Source organism: Dermacentor silvarum, chromosome 1, assembly GCF_013339745.2.
Source record: "Dermacentor silvarum isolate Dsil-2018 chromosome 1, BIME_Dsil_1.4, whole genome shotgun sequence".
Classification (NCBI taxonomy): Eukaryota; Metazoa; Arthropoda; class Arachnida; order Ixodida; family Ixodidae; genus Dermacentor; species Dermacentor silvarum.
Genome location: NC_051154.1, coordinates 213,191,005 through 213,211,061, shown reverse-complemented (window position 1 = coordinate 213,211,061; position 20,057 = coordinate 213,191,005). Strand labels below are relative to the sequence as shown.

The 20,057-nt window shown below is 44.6% G+C and overlaps 1 protein-coding gene across 2 annotated transcripts in view; it reads left to right on the top strand.

The window, feature by feature from the left end:
* The window catches only part of LOC119436742 (exonuclease mut-7 homolog), an 89,023-nt gene that overhangs the window by 20,526 nt on the left and 48,440 nt on the right, over positions 1–20,057 (top strand). For both annotated transcript variants that reach the window (XM_049659935.1, XM_037703726.2), the window contains 5 exons: positions 2,580–2,721; positions 2,790–2,851; positions 8,782–8,918; positions 9,010–9,110; positions 19,725–19,893. In XM_049659935.1, coding sequence (XP_049515892.1) covers positions 2,580–2,721; positions 2,790–2,851; positions 8,782–8,918; positions 9,010–9,110; positions 19,725–19,893 — 611 coding nt within the window. The remainder of the gene's footprint in view (positions 1–2,579; positions 2,722–2,789; positions 2,852–8,781; positions 8,919–9,009; positions 9,111–19,724; positions 19,894–20,057) is intronic.

Sequence of the window (20,057 nt, the reverse complement as noted above, 5' to 3'; positions counted from 1 at the left end):
ACGCTTGCGCAACGTGGCCGACGTCGTACCAACCGACATGCGCTGCACTTTTCATTCCCTTGGCCCGATTCTTTTCCGTTCCGCAGCTGAATGTCATTTCTCGCAAGGTTGCGACTGCAAATTGCACTGAACATTCTGTTAGTATACTTTCTGTCATTAGGGCAGAAAGCGTTGGCAGTTGAGGCTGACGAACATCTAAGAGCACTTCAAAGATAAAGTGAGCAACAGGAAGGTTTGCAAAGTGAAGTGCTTTACCTCCAGAAGTTGGGAAGGAAGCCAATACAATCTGCAATCACTAAAAAACAAACTACTATGAATTACTTTTTTAAGCCATACTGAGCAATTTCCTGTAGATGTGTTAAAACACACTTTGATGCTAACATATAATAAAGTGATCTAGTCCAACTCTCCGGTGTTTTTAAAATTTTTGGTTTGAAGAGAACTTGGTTACAAGAGACATGTTTCCCAGGTCCTTCGAGTGTCTCTTGTAACGAGGTTTTACTGTAGTATTGAACTTAGTGCATGCGATCGTTGAGCACCCATGTGCACCACCGGGGCCACGTCGCCACGCCAGCGGCTGAGAACGAAAAAATTTTTCCGAGAGTGCCAAAGGAGAGAGTGGAGAGGATCCAGCTGAGCAACCGTTTGGCGCCTTCGCCCTGCTGCAATGCAGCACTCCCTATGTATTCGGCAACTGCTCACCATGTGACCAAGATATGTGTTTGCATCTGCAAGCCTATCGCATCCAGGTGAAACATGGAGAAACTGGACAGAACGAGCGTGGGAGAGCAGAGGAGGAGGATGATGTGATGTCGGCTGTGCACCACAACAACCGCACTCCTTTTTTTTTATCCTCAATACTTTCTTTGTTTGTAAGTCATTTAGTGTTGTGTGTCTTTGGGAGGAACTTGCCCGCGTTCCTGACGCTGTGTGCCAAGAAGTCTGCTTTGAAGATATCGTCATGGTTGACGACGTGGTAGCAGTGACGGCCAACCCACTGGATGCGGAAATCATTGATGTGATGTGGAGGAGCTGCCGCCGCTAGAACATGATTGTCCTTGCCCAACTTTTGCTGAAGCACTTTCCGTGACAGGTGTGCTGTGCCGCTACTGTGCTGATATCCAAGGAAGCGAACTTGAGTTGTTTCACATTATTTCACGTGTTGAGAATGCAATTAATGTCACTAGGCACACGGTGCAAACTAAGATAGCCACCTACATGCAGATTGCTCGACAATAAATTGCTTTCGGAGCAGATTATGCATAGTTCGTGGCATGGCATTACTTTGATTAGTGCATAGTCACATGACTTCACGATATCCCGTATAACGAACTAGGTTCTGAAATTCATTATAAGTGGGTTTGGATATATCGAAATAATTGGATATCAAACAAATTCTGAATAATCATGCTTTTATAACAGTTTGACTACAGTACAAAGGTAAACCATATATGTACATGTTATATAGTTCAGAGAACTTTTTAACATAATCATCTATAGAGCAGAACCAGATGCAATGCAGGTTTTTGTAACTTTTGTAAATTCAGCTACTATTAGCATGTCATTTAACATCACATGTGAACGTCACAGCAATGTCAAGTTTTTAGAACAATTCTCATTAGCTGGGTTCAAATCAAGAACTCTATGACTGCGAGATGGCTGCTCTACCATTGTCCACAAATGCATTGTATTGCCCACCACACACTAGCAGCAGCGTAGATTAGATACGAATGGCTTAACATGCTCTATCGGCCGCTTTTTTTTACTCCCAAGAAATCCAAGTTGTATCCCCCTTGAATACCATTGTTTCCCTAGAGTGAACTATCCCGCGCACTTATGGTTTTCTTTTCCCGCCGTTTTTTTCTTTGGTCTTTTGCCCATTAAACAATTAGTAGTTTCTTTTTTAAAAACGTTGGAATTGGAAAACATCCACTATTTTCTGGTACTAATCACTGGAATTGAAAGCTTAGATATATTTGCGTATTACATTAATGCTAGTTGGCAGTTGCCCAATCTATAAGTCAACATGACTTATAAATGGCGTGCTTTAAAAGCTATGAAATCCCAACTCTAAAACCAGAGTTTTACAAAGACAGTGTGTAATAACCCAATAATGAAAGCATTGATGTTTCTGGATTTGTTCAAGCAAATCCTGCATATATTTGCAAATTTGTCTACAACATACTGCTGTGAAAGTTTGTCTTAGATTGAAGTAAAGGACTCATGATGGCAACATTTTGTTTTACTGAATTTGTATGTCATAATCTTGGCTCTCTGTTCTGTGGTTACAAGTACATCGCAAGTTATTGTCCGAGACAATTCAAAAGCGTGTGTGTATCTCTGGATGGTGGCTATCAAATAAGCATGGAACTGCTGTTCACCCTTTCCATCACTTGTTCTTGTCACATTTGGCATCATGCCCTATGGAGCTGCCGTGGTGGTTGAGTGGCCATATCATTACATTGCCGAGCATGGGGCCGTGGGTTTGACTTGCAGGTGCTGCGACTGCATCACCAGATTGCCTTAGTCATACTCTTGTTGATGCATGTTATCGCTGCTCCTTGTGTTTTCCCTCATAGGGTGCAGGAATTGCTCAGGTCTTGGAACTTGAGTTATGAGAAAGATGACCCCACCAAATACTTGCCATTGAGACTTGATCTTTGCGATGTGCACATGGTGGATACTGCTGATGGCCTTGAAAGTTGCATTGAAGTTATCAAGGTAAACTTCTCCTCTTAGGTTTTGTTGGACATGCTCAGCTGAGCCCTAATGTGCCATATCTTTTGCAGGACTATGATGTTGTTGGCATTGATGCAGAGTGGAAGCCAACAATGGGACTGACACCTTCGAGGTTTGTCCCATCAACATATTTCTTGATAAGTGTCCGGTGAATTGGGTTTTGGCTTTATGTGAAATCTGCTGTGAAAGATTCCGATTTTGCAGATTCTGCTAGTAAATTTTGCAAGGACGTGGCTTATCCACCTTTGCTCTCTTCCAAAATGAAAATGGGAACTCAGAAGCTAGTCCATGTTTTTATCAGTACTATGAAGTAGGGGTTCACCTTTGCAGTTAGAGGTTTTAGCCTGGGGGAACTCGATCTTGCTTGATTCTTGCATGCTCTACTAGCGTAATAGTTAAACCTCAATATAATGAAGTACAGTAGAACCTCGTTCATACATTTAGGAAAAAAACACGAGAAGAAATGATTAACCCGGAAAACATACCACCATAAATCACTAAAAACTTTGCAGACTTAACTGTAGTTGGCATCCATGTAATGCGAAGTGTTGCACGGATTGTTGCCGCATGAGACGAGACGCTGATGCGCGTTGAGCTGGTGAGGCCCGAGCGGCCCGAGACGTGCTTTGTTGTTTTCCTATATTGCATAGTGTTTTAAGACACGGGAAACTGAACCTAAATGGAGCTTGTGAACACGCCAGAAAGTGATACTGTCACAGTGAAACATCACGCTCAGTTCACGATGCATGCAGCATGGAACAGCTGCGCGTTTGAGATTTCGCCTGTTAAAAGCATGCAGTAATAAGTGTAATAATAAATGGAAATGTAATAATAATCGAAACTGCCACGAATGCTAATGGATTTACCTGTGGCTACTTGCGAACGCACCGCTCAAATCGCTTGTCACATGACAGAGCAGCTGCGAAAGTGGACCAGCGTAGCAGCAAAACCCTCTTGTCTTATTCCGTATAAAGTTCAAGTGCTGCTCGCGACTACGTTATTGCTTGTTACCCGCATGTGGTGGCTTAGTGTCTAAGGTGTTGCGCTGCTAAGTATGAGGTAGCGGGATCCAATCCCGGCTGCGGCGGCCGCATTTCGATGGGGGCGCAATGCAAGAACACCGTGTACTATGCATTGGGGCACGTTAAAAGATCCCCTGATAGTAAAAATTAATCCGCAGTCCCCCACTATGGCGTGCCTCATAATCAAATGGGGTTTTGGCACGTAAAACTCTAGGATTCAAATTATCGCTTGCCACCCAGTGGCTGCACTGAGAACTAGCCGGTCCAGGTTCAGGCTTGAAGCTAGACAGGTTCTCCTACTATGGCATGCTGAAAATTTGCCTTGTAGTTCTCGAATCATTGTGATGCCACTACGTACAAGCCTGAAAAAAGAAAAAAAAAAAAAGCGGTTAACTATTTCGCTGTGTACCATGCATTTATGCATGTCATCGTGGTGGAAAGACAGCAGTGTATCATTTCATAGTTTCCCGAAAGAAGCAGACGACGCGCATCGGAGAGCGACATGGATAAGAAACTTGCGCATTGGGGAAATGTGACTGACACTATGCTGGTTTGTTTGAAACACTTCACTTGGAACGACTTCTTTCTTCCCGGCGAGTAGACCATTGCTTTCTTATCGTGCGGGCGTTTCAAATTTCGAAGTGTACTTTTGTTCAGGCAGGCGCTTTAATAAATTAGTGATGTACGCTTAAGCCTAATTTGTTTTTTTTGTTTTTTAGCTTAGTGCCTGACCCTTTGTGTTAATGTTTTAAGCAGCTGGAATATTCTCGCTGATGTGCACTTAAACCTCTGTATAATGAACTTCAATATAACGCAATTCTCTTTGTAAGGAAATATATAACTTTTTATATCTTGTTTATATAATAGTACCATATATTTAGAATCTCAATATAAGTGTTTTTACACGATGTCAATATAAGAAAGGTTTACTACCACCGCAAAGGAATACTGAGGAAATAAAAGGAAACTTCAGCAGGCGCAGGCGGTTAAATGGTTGAATTACAAGTGGCTGCTTGCACATGCACCTCTCAAATCGTGCGCCACGCAACCAGGAGCGACCGCCAAAGTGGAGCAGCATCATGTTCCGTGTAAGGTCCAAGTGCGATAAAATCCTATCGCGCTCCATGCGCTGCATGCTTTGGGTGCAAGTGAACGCGAGTGAGGGTGAGCTGAGAAGGATGGTGTCTTGATGAGCGCCGTCTTCCTGTGCGCAAGGGCAAAGGGGTGCAAGCTCGCAGTAATGCGGTCAAGCGTTTGAGAGGGATGGGGGGAGGCAGTGGGGCAGGTTGGCATGCGTCCCCATTTGCTAGCACAGCTGTGGCTGTGCATAGCCGTCAGCACAGTTCAGCGCATATGCATCCCGTGTGCCCATTTTTAGAGGTATTATGGCGCCTGTGCAAAGAGTGGGTGTGCTGATACGACGTGGCATCATGTGTGCCGTTTTCGTGCATGTTTGGTAATCTCCGAGGTTGTTTAATCTCCGAATTTTAGAGAGACATTGATGTGAGAGGTGTGGACGAGGCATTCGCTCCCCGCTGCCAGCACTTTTCATGATAGGGTTGTCCCATTGTGGGCTACACTATCAGCCGTGGGGGCAGAGTGGACGTAGAAGCGAGGCCGATTCGCTTCATACTGTGAAGGTACCGTCAACATGGAATAAAACTTTATCTTTCGTCGCCAACTCTCAAATTCAACAAAAAAAATTTTTTAATGCATTAGCATTCTTAGGATACTTCTTGCACTTTCCAGGGGCCACCTATCTGTGTTTGTACATTTGTATCTAACCGTTCTCCCGCCTACTTGGGTCATCGGGTAGTTGATAGTTGAATGGGTAGCGAGTCGGGCTGCCGATAGTTGAATGGGTAGCGAGTTGGGCTGCTGTGCTGAGGTAAAAGGGTTCGAAACCAACCATTGGACGAACTTGATATACTGAGTGTGTGGCAATGTGTACATATGTGCTGCTCTTCAATGAACCTATTTCATGCTGAAATGGGTCACGGTAGATGTGGGACTGGGTAGGTACCGCTGTTCGAAGAAAATGTTTTGACGCCTACTCGGTCTGATATCGTTTTCAATGAACCTCTTTGATACCAACTTGAGTCACTGGGTATGGGCCAGTAAGTGTGTCCTGCTCTTCAGTCAATGCCTTTGGACGCCAACTGGGAATATGCCGCTTTACAATGACGAAAACGATCCTTTAGATTTCTCCGATACTGAGTGGAATCGAACTCTCATCACAAGGGCTCTTCAAGGGCAGCAACCAGACGCATTAGCAGGCTGCGCCATAAAAGCACTGGGTGTGTGCCACTTTTCAATGAATGCTTCACGCCAATGATTTAGCAAGCTGCCCCATGAATGCACTGGGTATGTGCTGCTCTTCAGTAAACCTCTCGCTAACTTGGGTCACTATGTGCCACGGAGTGTGCGGCAAGCGAGGGAAAAATTCTCGTCGATCTCAGGCAACGGTGCGCCACGCTTCTCGTCTTGGAGGCCACGCGTGGACTTTTTGGCAGTGCCATTAGATGCCGCAGTGTGTCCAGAAAGAAGTAAAAGAGGAGCATGGTTGCCACGTGATTCATTTTCAATGTTTGCACGCAATGGTGCACCATGCATTTCGGAGGCCACGTGCAGACTTTGTGGCGCCAGTGCTAGATGGCATCAAGTGTTCTTAGGGAAGAGGGAAAGAGGAATCCCACTGTAGTGCACGCCTCATACATAACTAATTTTTGAATGGTGGCAGTATGTTGTGTCGCTATATTGATTCAATGCTAAATGCATTAACGTTGAGTCATCGTGAGATGGGTTCCGCAATTTTTTCTCATGCTCATTCAGCCCCTTCCGTGAAAGAAAAATATATCGGTGATGGTAGTTATTTGTGTAAATTGTCGAATTTCTCTATAACGAAGTTAATTGTCGATTTTACCAACTCTGTTAATCGAGGTTTAACTGTACTTTTGTCCGCAGACACACAGTACTAGTCAACGATAACTAGCTAGGAAGCTCGGTCTAAAGTAGATCATGACACGTTATGCCATGAGTGAACACATTGTTTTGAAGATGCTGTTATCTCATTCAGCACAGCAAGTTGTCAGTTTATGTGCTCCCAAGAAATTGAGGAGCAACTGCAAATAGCGCTCGTTCCAGCTTTGGCACATTCGACCTGCGCACAATGTCGCTAGTTTACCTTCTAACACAGTTCCCACAGCTAAATTTTATTACAACTGGTTCAGTTGGTTTCCAACTCATGCATTTATGCTCGTACAAATGACTTTGTTTGAAATAAACCATCGCTAAATTTCGGAAACCTGTTGGGGGAAACTCAGCTTGGGCTGATTGATTGTTTCACTGGGGTTTGAGACACCCTATGGGTAGCGGTTGTCTGCTGGGTTCCCAAGCCTGTGCCCTACTTCAAACACTGCATACTTCGAACACGGAAAGTGCCAGTCATCGGATGCAGACGGCCTTATCGCATGGATCAGCGAATGAAAGAGAAAAGTGCACCCCGACTTGTAAACGGAACTCTCATTTGCTTTTATCCCAAGAGACACTGACCAGGTAACTTTAGTTTTTAACCTCTTTCTGTCAGTGCACACTATGCATATTTAGCTTCTGAAAGGATAACAGCATTCCACAATATATAGGCAGTAACGTAGTAACATCTATGTGATATACTGCTACACAAGTCGCAATGAGGAGTTGCCTATGAAGGTCGAAAACACTCAAGTATGTTACCTGTAGCTGTGGAGCAATGCCCAAATGCTTGCACCTTTCGGAGAGCCCCAGTATGCACACACTTGCCCTCTTACACCTCCGGCCCGCTTGAAAGGCTGTCTTTAAAAAAACATCTGACATGGCTCGCTGAGCAAGTCTGAATTTTTGCACACAAAGTGCAACTATTTCCGCAGTTACATTGCTGAAATCCTTGATACTGATAAATATAAGGTTATTGGCAGCAAGGACCCTTTCGGCTTCGACAGACATCTCAATTCAACCCTACAATCGAGAAACTTCGAGAAAATTGAGTACAGCTCCAAGCGAAAGTGCCGCCATGACACTGCATGTTGTAGCCATCTTTGTTTATTTGGACAGTGCTGGGAGCTTAAGTAATGGATTCTGGAGTTGCGAATAATATCCTATCGCGTCGTGTGATAAGGGTGCGATGGAAAGCGTGCATGTGTAAGCCTAAAAGGGATGGTGGCGACGTCTGCCATGTTGCCACGGGAGCAAAGGGGAGCACGGTAACGTGATCATGTGCGCTCTAAGAGGGGCAAGCTGGAGACAGGTAAGCACGTGTCTCGACCTCTAGCCCAGCCGTGGCTGCACATGGCTGTCGGTGCGGCTTAACGCATATGTGGCCCACGCGCCCTATCTTGGAGGTCAGTGGCTCCATGTGCGCTCTCTTCCCGTGCGTTTAGTGCTGGAGGTCCCATGATCTCGAGTTTTGGAGGTGCATTGAAGTGAGGCAGACAGCGTTCGCAGCCCTTCTGCCCGAATTTTCATGATAGCGTCGTCCCACTGTGGGCGATACTATCACAAATCACAAAATGAAATGTTTTTTTCAATTGAAATTTGTTTTTTTTCCAAGGGCCCGATAATTCGTAATATTTTAGAGAAAAATCCGTCGGCGACTGTACTTGCATAAAAGTCTTATTTCAGTATAACGAAGTGCCTAGTTTTACGGACTTTGTCATATCGGGATATAACTGTATTGGTTTGTGTGTATGAGCTGGCTAAAACACTTTATTGTGATGCTTTGGAAATCTCGATTGAAATTGAAGGCAGTAGCTATATTCTTTAGTTGCATTGAAACTTGAAATAGCACTGCACTGCCTTCTGTAACCTTGTCATATGTTGCATGGGATTATTGCGAAGCTTTTTTAGTTTGCAGACTTTTTTTCACTTCTGTAACCTTGTAATATGTTGCATGGTATTATTGTGAAGCTTTGTTAATTCGCAGACATTTTTTTCACTGCTTATTTGTGATGTGAATAAGCTTGCTGACTCTTATGGCACTCTATAGGCTGTCCTTGGTCCAGCTGGCAGTGTGGGACGGTGTGTATGTCTTGGATATGCTGAAGTTGTCTAACACCCTGTCGGAGGCACAGTGGGCCCAACTGTACACAGATGTATTGTCATCGAATGAAATACTGAAGCTAGGTAGGCTTTTAAAGACATCTCATCAGATGTGAACCAGTGTAGTGCCTTCACTTTCCAATGGTTTCTAAAGCTTCTCAACCTTTGCCTTTAGGTTTTGGCATTGCTGAAGATCTGAAGTTGCTGTCTGAGACCATCAAGTGCCCAGAAGCAAAGATTCAAAATGTTGTGGACTTGTGCAGCTTCGTGGAAAAGGTGAGGATGCGCAGATTTCAGCTCATGCAGTGCACAATATTTTTACCACAAGTGGCATCAGTAGAGGTGGAGGGGTGGATTGCTCTGGTTGTAGGGTGCTCTGATGGGGGTTCAGCTGGGCAGTGAAATGGGCAGTGAAATGGGAAATGGTCGGTTTGTCATCTCTAAACCCATTTAAGATAAAAAGTGTAGCACGGTAAATCGTAGCAAGCTAGCACTATATAGTTCTAGCTTGACTATACCCAGGCAGCACGACACCACTGGGCCAAGCATGGTCCAATGCTCGCAGAAATTGGTACGAATTTTGGCCCAATCCTGGCATCATGGCAAAGTGCAACCCGATCCAAGGTCCACCCATTGTTCGAGCCAAGATTGGCTGTACAGTTTGCCATTGTAGAATCCAATGTAGTTCAAGCATAGAGCCAGTGCACAGCCATCCTGTATCCAGTGTTTCAAGAATGTCCAGTGCTCAGCCATTCTGTATCCAACGTGTTTCAAGAACATCCAGTGCTCAGCCATTCTGTATCCAACGTGTTCCAAGAATATCCAGTGCTCAGCCATTCTGTATCCGTGTTTCAAGAATATCCAGTGCTTAGCCATTTTGTATCCAATGAGTTTCAAGAATATTCAGTGCTGAGCCATTTTGCAACCAATGTTGTTCAAGCATTCAAGGGGGGTAGAAAGGGCAAAGAATTACTCGTCAAAGAAGCAAAAAGGTGCTGGGTGCCTTTTGCTGAGTGCAACAGTGGCACTATGCACTGTCTACAGAAAAAGGAAAAAGAATGGAAGTTTGTAGGAGGGTGCTCTTAGCAAAGCTTAATGACTTCGGGTGCCTTAGAATGTGGAGTTAAAATGAAATTTACATTAGACACGTCACCCCTGAGAAGTACATCCAATATTGTGTCGCAGATACACCCGCCTAGTGCATATTGTAACTGCCCACGAAACACGGAAGCAGCTATTTGATGTCTAAAAGATGTCTTGAATGGATAATTCAAAAGTCTAGTAGCTGTCTTGATCAAGACATTTTTGTAGCCGTGGACGTCTAAAAGTACTTCAGTAAGCCCTGCTAACGTTACGCTAAAAGTTGGCTAACGGACATCTTGACAAGAACAACTGAAGACTTTCATTAGACATTCCCTCAAAATTTTGTGGCAGCGGCTACATTAACACGAGGTTTGTCCACAGTTACAATTTATTTTAAATGAGGCATGGACATCAGAAAAAAATTATTTATATTGTCGGATAGAGTAATGCACACGTTTTTCCAGGTGTGAACTATGGGAATAGTGTAGCACATCCCGATTTTTTTACTAGTGCATTTTGCTTAGACCAATCAATTGAATGCCGCCGGTCACAATTATTTTTTCTATAAAACAAGATCTGTATTGTATGCCGATGTCATGCCAATGCGACACCTTTGACTGAAACAAGGATGTCGTGTCTGCATGAAACACATCACTGTCGACATAACTTTGCCCTGCTGGGTCTCCTGCAGACTGAAATAGTTTATAGCAGGGAAACATTTTTGTTAGTGATGAGTGATGCTGCTGTTCAGGCAGAGATGACATCCTGGTATCAGTTACAGCCGGCAGAATAGCATTACACAAGTATACGAAACAGAATGTTGTGCTACAATGAATTCTTGAAAATAAAGAATGGTTCACATCTGGAAAAGCACTCTGTGTACGACTCTATTCGACAATACAAATATTTTCTTCTGATGTCCGTGCCTCGTTTAAAAGTAAATTGCAACTTAGTTTGTGGGTGCCCCTTGTTAAGGATCGCCATGTGCTTGCAGAGCATCATGCAGGAATAATGACCAGTTCTTCAGCATACCATCCTTTAGTGAATTCCTTGCATATTGCATGTTACCAGAACTGAAAGATAAATTAGAATAAGCTGTTATTTTTTTTGCTCACACTGTACAATGAGCTTTTCATGCGGTGCAGTGCATAGAACATGACTGCAAGCTAAAATGCTGCAAGAAATCTACTTCACACCATGTGACACAGTCAAACTTGTAATTAACAAGAGTGACAAATAGCAGCAAAGATGGCCATGCATAGATCTTGCAGATGATTGCTGCCGCAGCCAGAGCAGGCCAGTCTTTGTAGGAGAGCACTGGCTGCCCACAAATGCTTTTTGTCGCAGGTCACACGTGAAGGTTCTTGTAGACACAAGCAAGCAAAACCTGCACAGACGAGGAAAAAAAAAAAGGAAATGATAATGTGCAAATTGGAACTTGAATTAGCAATTTGTGCCAAGCAAGAAGTTTGACTAACATTAAAAATAAATTTAAGCCCTCCATTGTCCTAAAGTACTGGGCTGTTAAGGTATGTATGCGATAATGCTTAAAATTACTAGTATATTTCCTGTCTATAGTTATTAAAATGCAGAGCAGAGTCGGACGGAGAAGTGCCTTCAAATTAATATATAGTGTTTTGTGGCTAAAAAGGCCTCTATCAACTTGTTAAACAAGTCTGAGAGCCTCTCTGCAAAAGATAAGTTTAAACAGTTAACCATTATGCTGGTAAATGATCTGCTATCTTAATTAAAAACTTAAATTTCATTTTATATTAAACCAAGAGCAAGTTTAGCATTTTGCACTGTCTAGTTGTCTCCTTTATTTCATACTTCAACATAACATAGTACAGGTTAAGCAGGCAGCACACAAAGGACTGGTGATACAGTATCGCAATGCAATGCTTCTGGCGTTGGGTCAATCACTTGATATATTTTCATCAGACCCTAAATGGCGTAGGGCAATACTTCAAACCAATAACGCGTCACCTTGGATGATACCTCATACAAAATTGAAAGTACAGTAGAACCTCGCTGATACGTTCCCGCTTAATACGATTACCCAGCTCCTACGTTCGCAATCGCGAAAAATAAACATAACCCCATAGAGGAACATGTTAATACGTTCCTGGAAAATACGGTTATTCGGCAGCAACATTCAGCATTGCAGCAAACTGCGGTCGTATGATACGTTCTGCAGCGAAAAATTAACATTCAGGTGTGCAAAAAGGCCGCTCTCATGTGCTTGTGAAGCGCTAAATGGCAGACGGCCGTCGCGCGGCTTCTCTGTAGTGCTCAATCCCCCCCCCCCCCCCTCCGCGACTTCTCTGCATTGCTTGTTTGCCCGAAGTGACGAAGTGCGGCAGCAGCAGCGAGCGAATTGACCTTTGCGCTACCTCGCCCCTCGCTTCAACACGAACTACTAAACAGCGAAAACAGGCGGACGCCATGCGCGTGGCATCACCGGCTACCTTCGCCGAAGCCCTTGAGGGCCTGGAAGCATTACAAAGCTTCTTTCGCACGAATGACAATGAAAATGCGGACAAGGGTCTGCAATGTGTGCAAAAGGAACTGTTCCTGTCCAAGGGTGTGACACACCAGCAGAAAATGCAGCCTAATCTCGATAATTCGAACTCGAAGGGGCCCGAAAATTTGTTCGAATTAAAAGGACTTATTTTTGATGTATTTGTGCACCATAGCGCTACGTACGAACGGTGCGAGTCGTGAATTATCGTGGTGCGCAAGCACATAGCGAGCGAGGACCACAAAACTGCCCACGGCGGCCAACGCTCGCATCCCAGTAGCGCCTCTTCCTCTTCATAACCACAATCTCTCTCTCTCTCTCTCTCTCTCTCGCATCCCGATAACGGCAGTGAACGAAACTTCAGGGAGCGAGCGGCGCCGGCACGGCGACGCGCGCGGGTTCCTCGAAGGTGAGGGAGGAGAGCGGCAGGGAAGCGCATTTAGCCTCGGAAACCCCGTCGCTTCGGTGGCTCCCCTCGCCCTCACTCGCGACTCCCTCGTAGCTCCCTCACCTTCAATTGTCTCCGTGTGCACCCGCCGCCGTGTCGGCACCGCCGCTCCTGCCGGCCCGGTGCCAGCTTAGCCCGCTCCCCCGAAGTTTAGTTTTCTTCCGTTGAAGCGAGCGTTGGCCAGCGTGGGCAGTTTCATTAACCGGACTAGGCCTCCGCGTTCCTTCCTTCTGCGCCGCAGCCGCAGCGTTGGCTGAGACGTCGGCACGTACATGCGTGTTCCGGCGCGACTCAGAAACGGCGACCTTGCCATTACAGAGAGGGTAATTTTCACCGCGGTATTTTTTCTTTTTATTTCTCCGCACAGCGTTGAGGGGTCTCTCCTAAGCTTTTGCTTAATGGTGGTGTAGGAGCAATGCCGGTCGGAGGCGCCACCACGTGATTTGGCGTGCTGCTGAGAGCATTGTCGGTGCGTGGTTATGTTGGAATTAACCGCCGCAAATGCTTTCGTGTTCGAATTACCGAGCGTTCTCGCCCATTGGAATACACATAACTTTGACGGGACCACAGCGTCCGTTCGATTTAACGAGATTCGACTATGTTTCGCAAGAAATAAATGTTTTCTGCCCTTGCACCTCAATATGGGCTTGTCAGCTCAATTTTTACTGGATTCGGATCGTACGTTTTCCCGGATCGTACGTTTATTTTTTGCGTATTTTTTGAAAACGTATGAACAAGGTTCTACTGTATCTCACCATGTGATCAAATGAGAACATTGTCACCTGTCTTAAAAGGCTTAACGTACTGGTTGCACCAGAAAGTGCAAAGTGATTTGTTGATGTTGCAGGTTCATCAGTGCATCTATAGCCTCAGGTAATTCTGAGCATCCGCATTGACTTGCAGTTGATAGGCTACTACACACGAAAAACTGTATTCAAGTAATGGTACACCTAGCGAAAGGTGAAACGTGGCAGCCTAGTGAGAGGGCCAAGAATAGTAAGTTGCTAAATTCTGATAACACCTCTAGATGACAAAAAACAACACGGGTAAAATTTTTATGACAAATTTTTGCAAAGCAGCTCTGCACAGTGCTGGAACCTGCAGCATCATGCCTGTTCTACACGTATACTATATGACAATCAGACACATGCAGCATCACACATCATTGTGCGATCCCCTCAGAGTAAGGTTGAATAACAGTCTGCACAAACTACCTGCGATGATTCATTCGGCAGGCGCCAGCCAAGTGCTGATGGTGGTAGAGCCAAATTGAAGTTCGTTCTTGTATGGAAGCCTCGGCCCATGTTTTATCAATCCAAGCAGCAAAGCATACATCCTGCAGAACACACAAAGATCTGAAATTAGACTCCTTGCTGATGCTGTACAGTAAATTCCTGTAAAACTAAATCACGCAGAAAACCTTTTAGAATACAGAACTCATCACATAATGGCTTGAACACATTTGCGCATTGGGGAAGCAATGTGCGACGTACACTGTTGTAGCAAAATTTCACTCATGTATGAAATACTGGTGAATGATGACACAACAGAGTTAATTTGCGAGTTCTTGCATAGTATTGACTACCTACAGTTAAGTTTTGGAAGGCATAAGGAAACTAAGTAGTAGTAGAAGTAAACTGTACACTGGTGCTGAGAAACTGAGAATTAGGGTCCAGTGCAAAAAATTAATCAAAAAATGCCCGTTTGCTAAATGCTACATATTTTACCGTGAAGTGCTCCTTGGTCTTAACCCATATACAAAGCACTGTGAAGATCAGAGAGCGTAAAGTGCATTGGCTTACACTGATCATAATGATGAGGTCCCGCCATTCAGCTAGCGCCAAGAGACAAGATGTCCAGCCGTCTATACAGTGAAAAGAACAAAATAAGATAACATCAGGTCAGTTGAAAGACAGTTATGCAATTGCAAATAAGGTGAACCACAGTTATTCATTAATAAACGACAAGCAGTCGTAATTGCACTACCAGATGAAGCACGTACTAGGCTACAAGTTTAGCAGCTTATTTTTAACAAAGCACCAGTGCACTTTTTATATCAGCAGCCGACTACATTTGACATTGTATAAAACAAGTAAGCATTGCAGTGGGAACGTTACAAGCTGTATAGTGACACATGCGCGCGCGCGCACGCAACGCTGAGACGTACCCATGCAAGAACAAAGGACACAAGATAGGCCGAGCACAGTCTGGCTCAAGATTATGGGCAGCGTGCTCTCTGAATGCACTCCCTTTGGTTGTTTCATGCTACGTTAACCATAAAGACTATAAACAAGCAGAACCCTTGTATAAAAATAAAGCTGACAAAAACCGGCAATGCAGAAGAGCCCAACCATATATAATTGTCGCGGTTAACACCTAAAAAAATTCAGACATTGTTGACGTGAAACAAAGTGCAAAGTATTTCACTTACCGGAAAAAGTTCTATCCAAACGTGCAACGTACAAAGGTGCATCGAGAACGAAGGCGGCCAACGCAGATCCCGCCATTGTGGTAGTAAGCCGTCGGCGAAAACGCACAATACAGTCGACGTCACAAAGCACTGATGCAAAACACATGGCAAACAGCGTCGGCATAGCCAAATGACTCCACCTGATATCAAATAAATGTATAGAACAGCTTAGAATGGCACACAATTAGCACAACGTACGAACCCCTGAACGAGACAATGCGTACGTCAGCAACTCCCAGTGTTGGCAGCATCGAATGGGATGTCGGACAAATTTAGAGCCTGTTCGCCAAAGCGATCGCACCGTGGTGGCTGCTCTGTGACACCGCTGCGATCACAATCACTGTGATGCTATTACTTTGACACCAGCGTTTCACTCCTGCGGTCAGCCCCTGCATGCTGCGCGAGCATGAAATAATGGTTTTTAGGCGTCGTGTGCGCGTTGGGTTGTAAACAATAATAACCCTTTGATCGTTGAAGTTCCGCTGTGGAAGTATTCAACAATGAAGCGAGCTTTGTTATGTTGCTTCTTATGAGTTCGTTTATCTGTGGCGTCTTTTGTTCGTTATCGCCGACGGTAACCGTAAACTTAACATTCCGTTTGGCATTGTATGCACTTTTAGACAAAAACATCTAAAAATGTTCTTGAGTTAGACATTCTGAATGCGTTTAACAAAATACTTTGGTAACACTAGTAGTGAGTTGTTACCGCAGATAGAATGTATACTAGCATATTTCAGGCGCTTAGGTCATGTTTAGAAGAAATTCTATTTGTGGTCTTGTCGCAGACCAAGACGTCTATAGATGTTTGTAGCCGTTTCAAGACACTATTAAGAGGTTTTGTGTTTCGTGGGATGCTGTAAAAATACTTCCCCACCAGGGTCGACTGTGCTAACGGATAGTAACTCCATGCTGAAGCAAGCCATGAGGATAAAAGTGTGCTTCCTTGCTTGAAATAAGAAGGTGGGGTGTTAAGGTGGGCCACTGCCCCAGGTGCCACTGATCCTAGTGACCCTACTGTGTACCATCACTGTGTTGGGTGGTAAATGTAATGTAACATGCTTCATAAAAGTGTCTTCAATTGATGCTTGTTGGTTTCAAGAAAAGAAATACTTTTTTTCTTAAAACGCTGTAATGTACTTCTGTTCATTTGACCTAATGCCAGAGCTGTATAAGGCTTTTTTTTTTTATTTCATGTAGGAACTGACAGCCAATTTTATGGTAAAGCTTTACTGGTCAGTGTCGAATTCTACAGTGGTTACATGAGAAAAAAAATTTTAATTTTTGGTTTTGTAGTTGTGTTTAAAGTCAGGGCACTGAAAGATGCTGGAAACAGTGATAGGTGTGAGCAATAGCGATCCTGCAGCAGAATTGGTGGGAAGTGGTAGGATATGCCAGTACTGCATAGACCACTTATAACTCGTGTCGCCAGAGTCCGAGTTCTGCACTGTAAGCGGTACCACACTATAACCAAAACATTTTCCAAAGGCTGTGCACAAGAACATGTAGACCAAGCAGCCGTGTGTGTCCAGGAATCGGAAGTGTACGACTGGGATGTGTCCTCACGTTTGTTGGCAAGGAGGTTCCTCAGCTTTCCAAGTGCCATACAGCCATTGCGAAACATTTTGTTGACTCTGCTCCAAATCACAACTTTGGCCGCTGCCGAGACGCGCTGGTTAGGCCTAGCCAGCGGCGGTGGCAGGTGGCATGTTGTGGGAAGCTTTCCCTTGATATGTGCTCGTACCCGTAGACCACGGAGGAAGATTATTTAGGAGTAGAAACTCCCACCAGCGCGGGCGACCAGATAACGTCACATTAGTATGTGCCAACGGGGGGCATATGCAGTGGCGCGCGGCGCCTTGCGGCGCGTCATGCAAGCCCGGGCCCGGGCGGGCTGCTCGGGCACGTTCTGTTCGGCGGCGCCTGTGTCTTCCTCTTAAAGCAGATGGCAAGCAGACAACACGAGCATTTGCTTCAGCGGGCACGCCGTAACGTTGTATTTGTGGACCTTTAAGTCAAACAGCAACTGTTCTTGTGTCTGTTCTTCGGAATTTGCTAGCCTAAGATGGGGGACGCAGGTGGGACGCGTGAGTACCCTCAGTCAAAATGCCTTGGTAGAAGTTGTCAGGCATGCAGCCAAACGGGAGCAACACACGCGACCGGTTGCCTTGGCAACCAAAACAGCGATAATTTATTTCTCGGCTGCCAGGTACTGCCAGCATGATAGTGGCTCCGCAGGCTTGTGACATTTTCTGGTCGTCACTACTGGTGGAGTTTCCACTCCTATAGTTTCTTGCTCCGTGCCGTACACTAACACACTGAGATCTGGCGTGAGATAGCATGCACAGGCTGAACGGACAGCAGCGCCTGTAAAGTGTGGGGTTCGTGTGCGATAAGCCGGCAACTACCGCGAATTCGTATAGAAAACGTTTATATGCGTGCCTACTGGTAGGAATGGCGAAAGCTCACGTGTGGACAACATTGTGAACTGATGAATTTGTAGAACACAGTTTAAACTGACAGCATCGTGGAGTCAAGGTCGTATGCAGAATATCGCGACAGGTGAACGTGAAATGTACTCGTGGCCTCAGCCGATTTTTCCGTGGTACTGGAGTTGTAAAAAAGAAATTCATTTTAAAATAATTTTTTCTGGCCTGCCTAATACATTTTTGCAACACCATTCCTGTCTGAAAAAAATCAGTTGGCGACTGTATTTACTTTACTCACAAAAACTGAAGAGCTAAAGAGTAACAATGCGCACACGCCTTCGGTGTGGACCGTGTGTAGCAGTAGAAAACATTTATTGTAAAAAATAGGAAGAGGTTAGTCGGGGGCACCGCTGGCGTGTGCTCTGCGGCTGGCCTGGAGTGTGGCAGCCCTCTGGGCCGCCGCCTCAGAGCTGGAGAGCAGGGCCTCCCATCCCTCTCGCATTATGGTTTTGTGACCGTGTGCCACGGATAAGCGACCGGAGCTAAAGGCTTCTCTTTAGCCTAGGCAACCCCGCACACTCGCTGAGGCAGCATGCTGCCGCTTGTTTTCTTTTTCCCCTCTGCTACTTCGCTCATTCGCTCCGCGCCTCCTCCTCTGCAACGCCCATGTCACTTTCCCCTTGGTATTCGCACCTTGTTGAGACGCACGCTCACTGCCTTGCTTGTCTGCAGGATCTTTCGGCAACCATATTATAACCGGTATTTGGTCTCGCGCGGCTGCACTGTAAGCGGTATGCGTATACATTGAGTTCTGTGGAAAGATAAATGGGAGTCTGAAAAGAAAGCATTATATCTGGTCTGGCACTATAAGCGGTTACATTATAGGTTCTGGCAGTAGAGCTGTAGTGCTATATTTATGTAGTGCTGGCACGTGTTTACGGCACAATTAGTTGATGCCATTTTGTATCTCGCAGGGAGACCACAGAACTCGGGGTACTCTTTCACAAACTCACAGGCATACAAAAGCACGCATGTGCACCACCATGCAATGAGAGTTGCCACGGCTCACCACAAATCTGCCGTTCCACTCGTTGCCGTGAAGGCAACGCTGCTTGTTATCGTAACTTTTTTTTAGATTGTAATGTGCATAGAATAAAGGGCAAACACCTGTATAGTAATGTAAAGACTGTGATTTTAAACAATACATGTGGTACACTTCAGGAAGAAGTTGGGTCTTAGACCAGCAATTTTTAAAATATTTATTCTTTGAGGTATGGTGCTGAAAGCTTGCACATATATGTAATATTAGTGCTTATTTCAAATATGAGCTCCATTTCTTTACCTCATTTTATTATAATTTTATGCAAGCATCTTTTAATTAATTTTCTGCAAAGATGTGCACATTATCAGTTTCCCAGATTTTGTTAAACAGGGTATCAATGGCTTCTGTATTTTTCAATAATGCCATAAGACTAACCTTATTGCTCTGCCTACCCTAGAGCAAGAGTTGAGACTTTGAAGGTAAGCTCCAGAAGAACTCTCTCGAGTTTCAAGGGGGTGGAATTTTCTGAATTTCAACCTCGGGCTTAAAATCTTTCTTTAAATTTCACCCTTGTATGACCGGTCTTTTTATGCTACTCGTAAATCCTGGATTGTACCAACTAGACGCTGAGCTAATCCTTTTACTGCGGGAAACAGCTATTGGCCAGGTGCTCATAAGTTAATGAGAGATTCCTTGTTGTTTTTGTTCCAAATTTGTTGTGCGTTTAAGTGCTCTGCTTGTAACACTAAAAGGACTTAGAACCTGAGTCACTGTGTCGGTTTGTTGCTTTGCTTTCTACTAGCATTTGGCAGCTATATAGGTAGTTTTGGTGATGCGTATTGCAAAGTTGAAATTATGTACTAAGCACAGTTGTTTAAACGTGCCCCCCATTTTTTTTAGTTGCGATCTGATCATCCCAACATGATGAAACCTGTGGTGCCAAAAGAGAGAGGACACAAGGGTTTGTCGGAGCTGACCCGTATACTTCTGGGCCTTCCACTGAACAAGGATGAACAATGCTCAGATTGGGAAAACAGGCCACTGAGGCAGTCTCAGATGAAATATGCTGGTGAGTACTGGTTGCAGCTGCTTATGAGTAATTAGGAGTGTGTAAATATTCAGAAATTTTAAATAACGAATCAAATATTGTCTTATTTAACTCGGTCCTTGAATCAAATAGTCATTACTTGAAAATCTGAACATTTTTCAACAGTTTTCGAATATAATTTACAT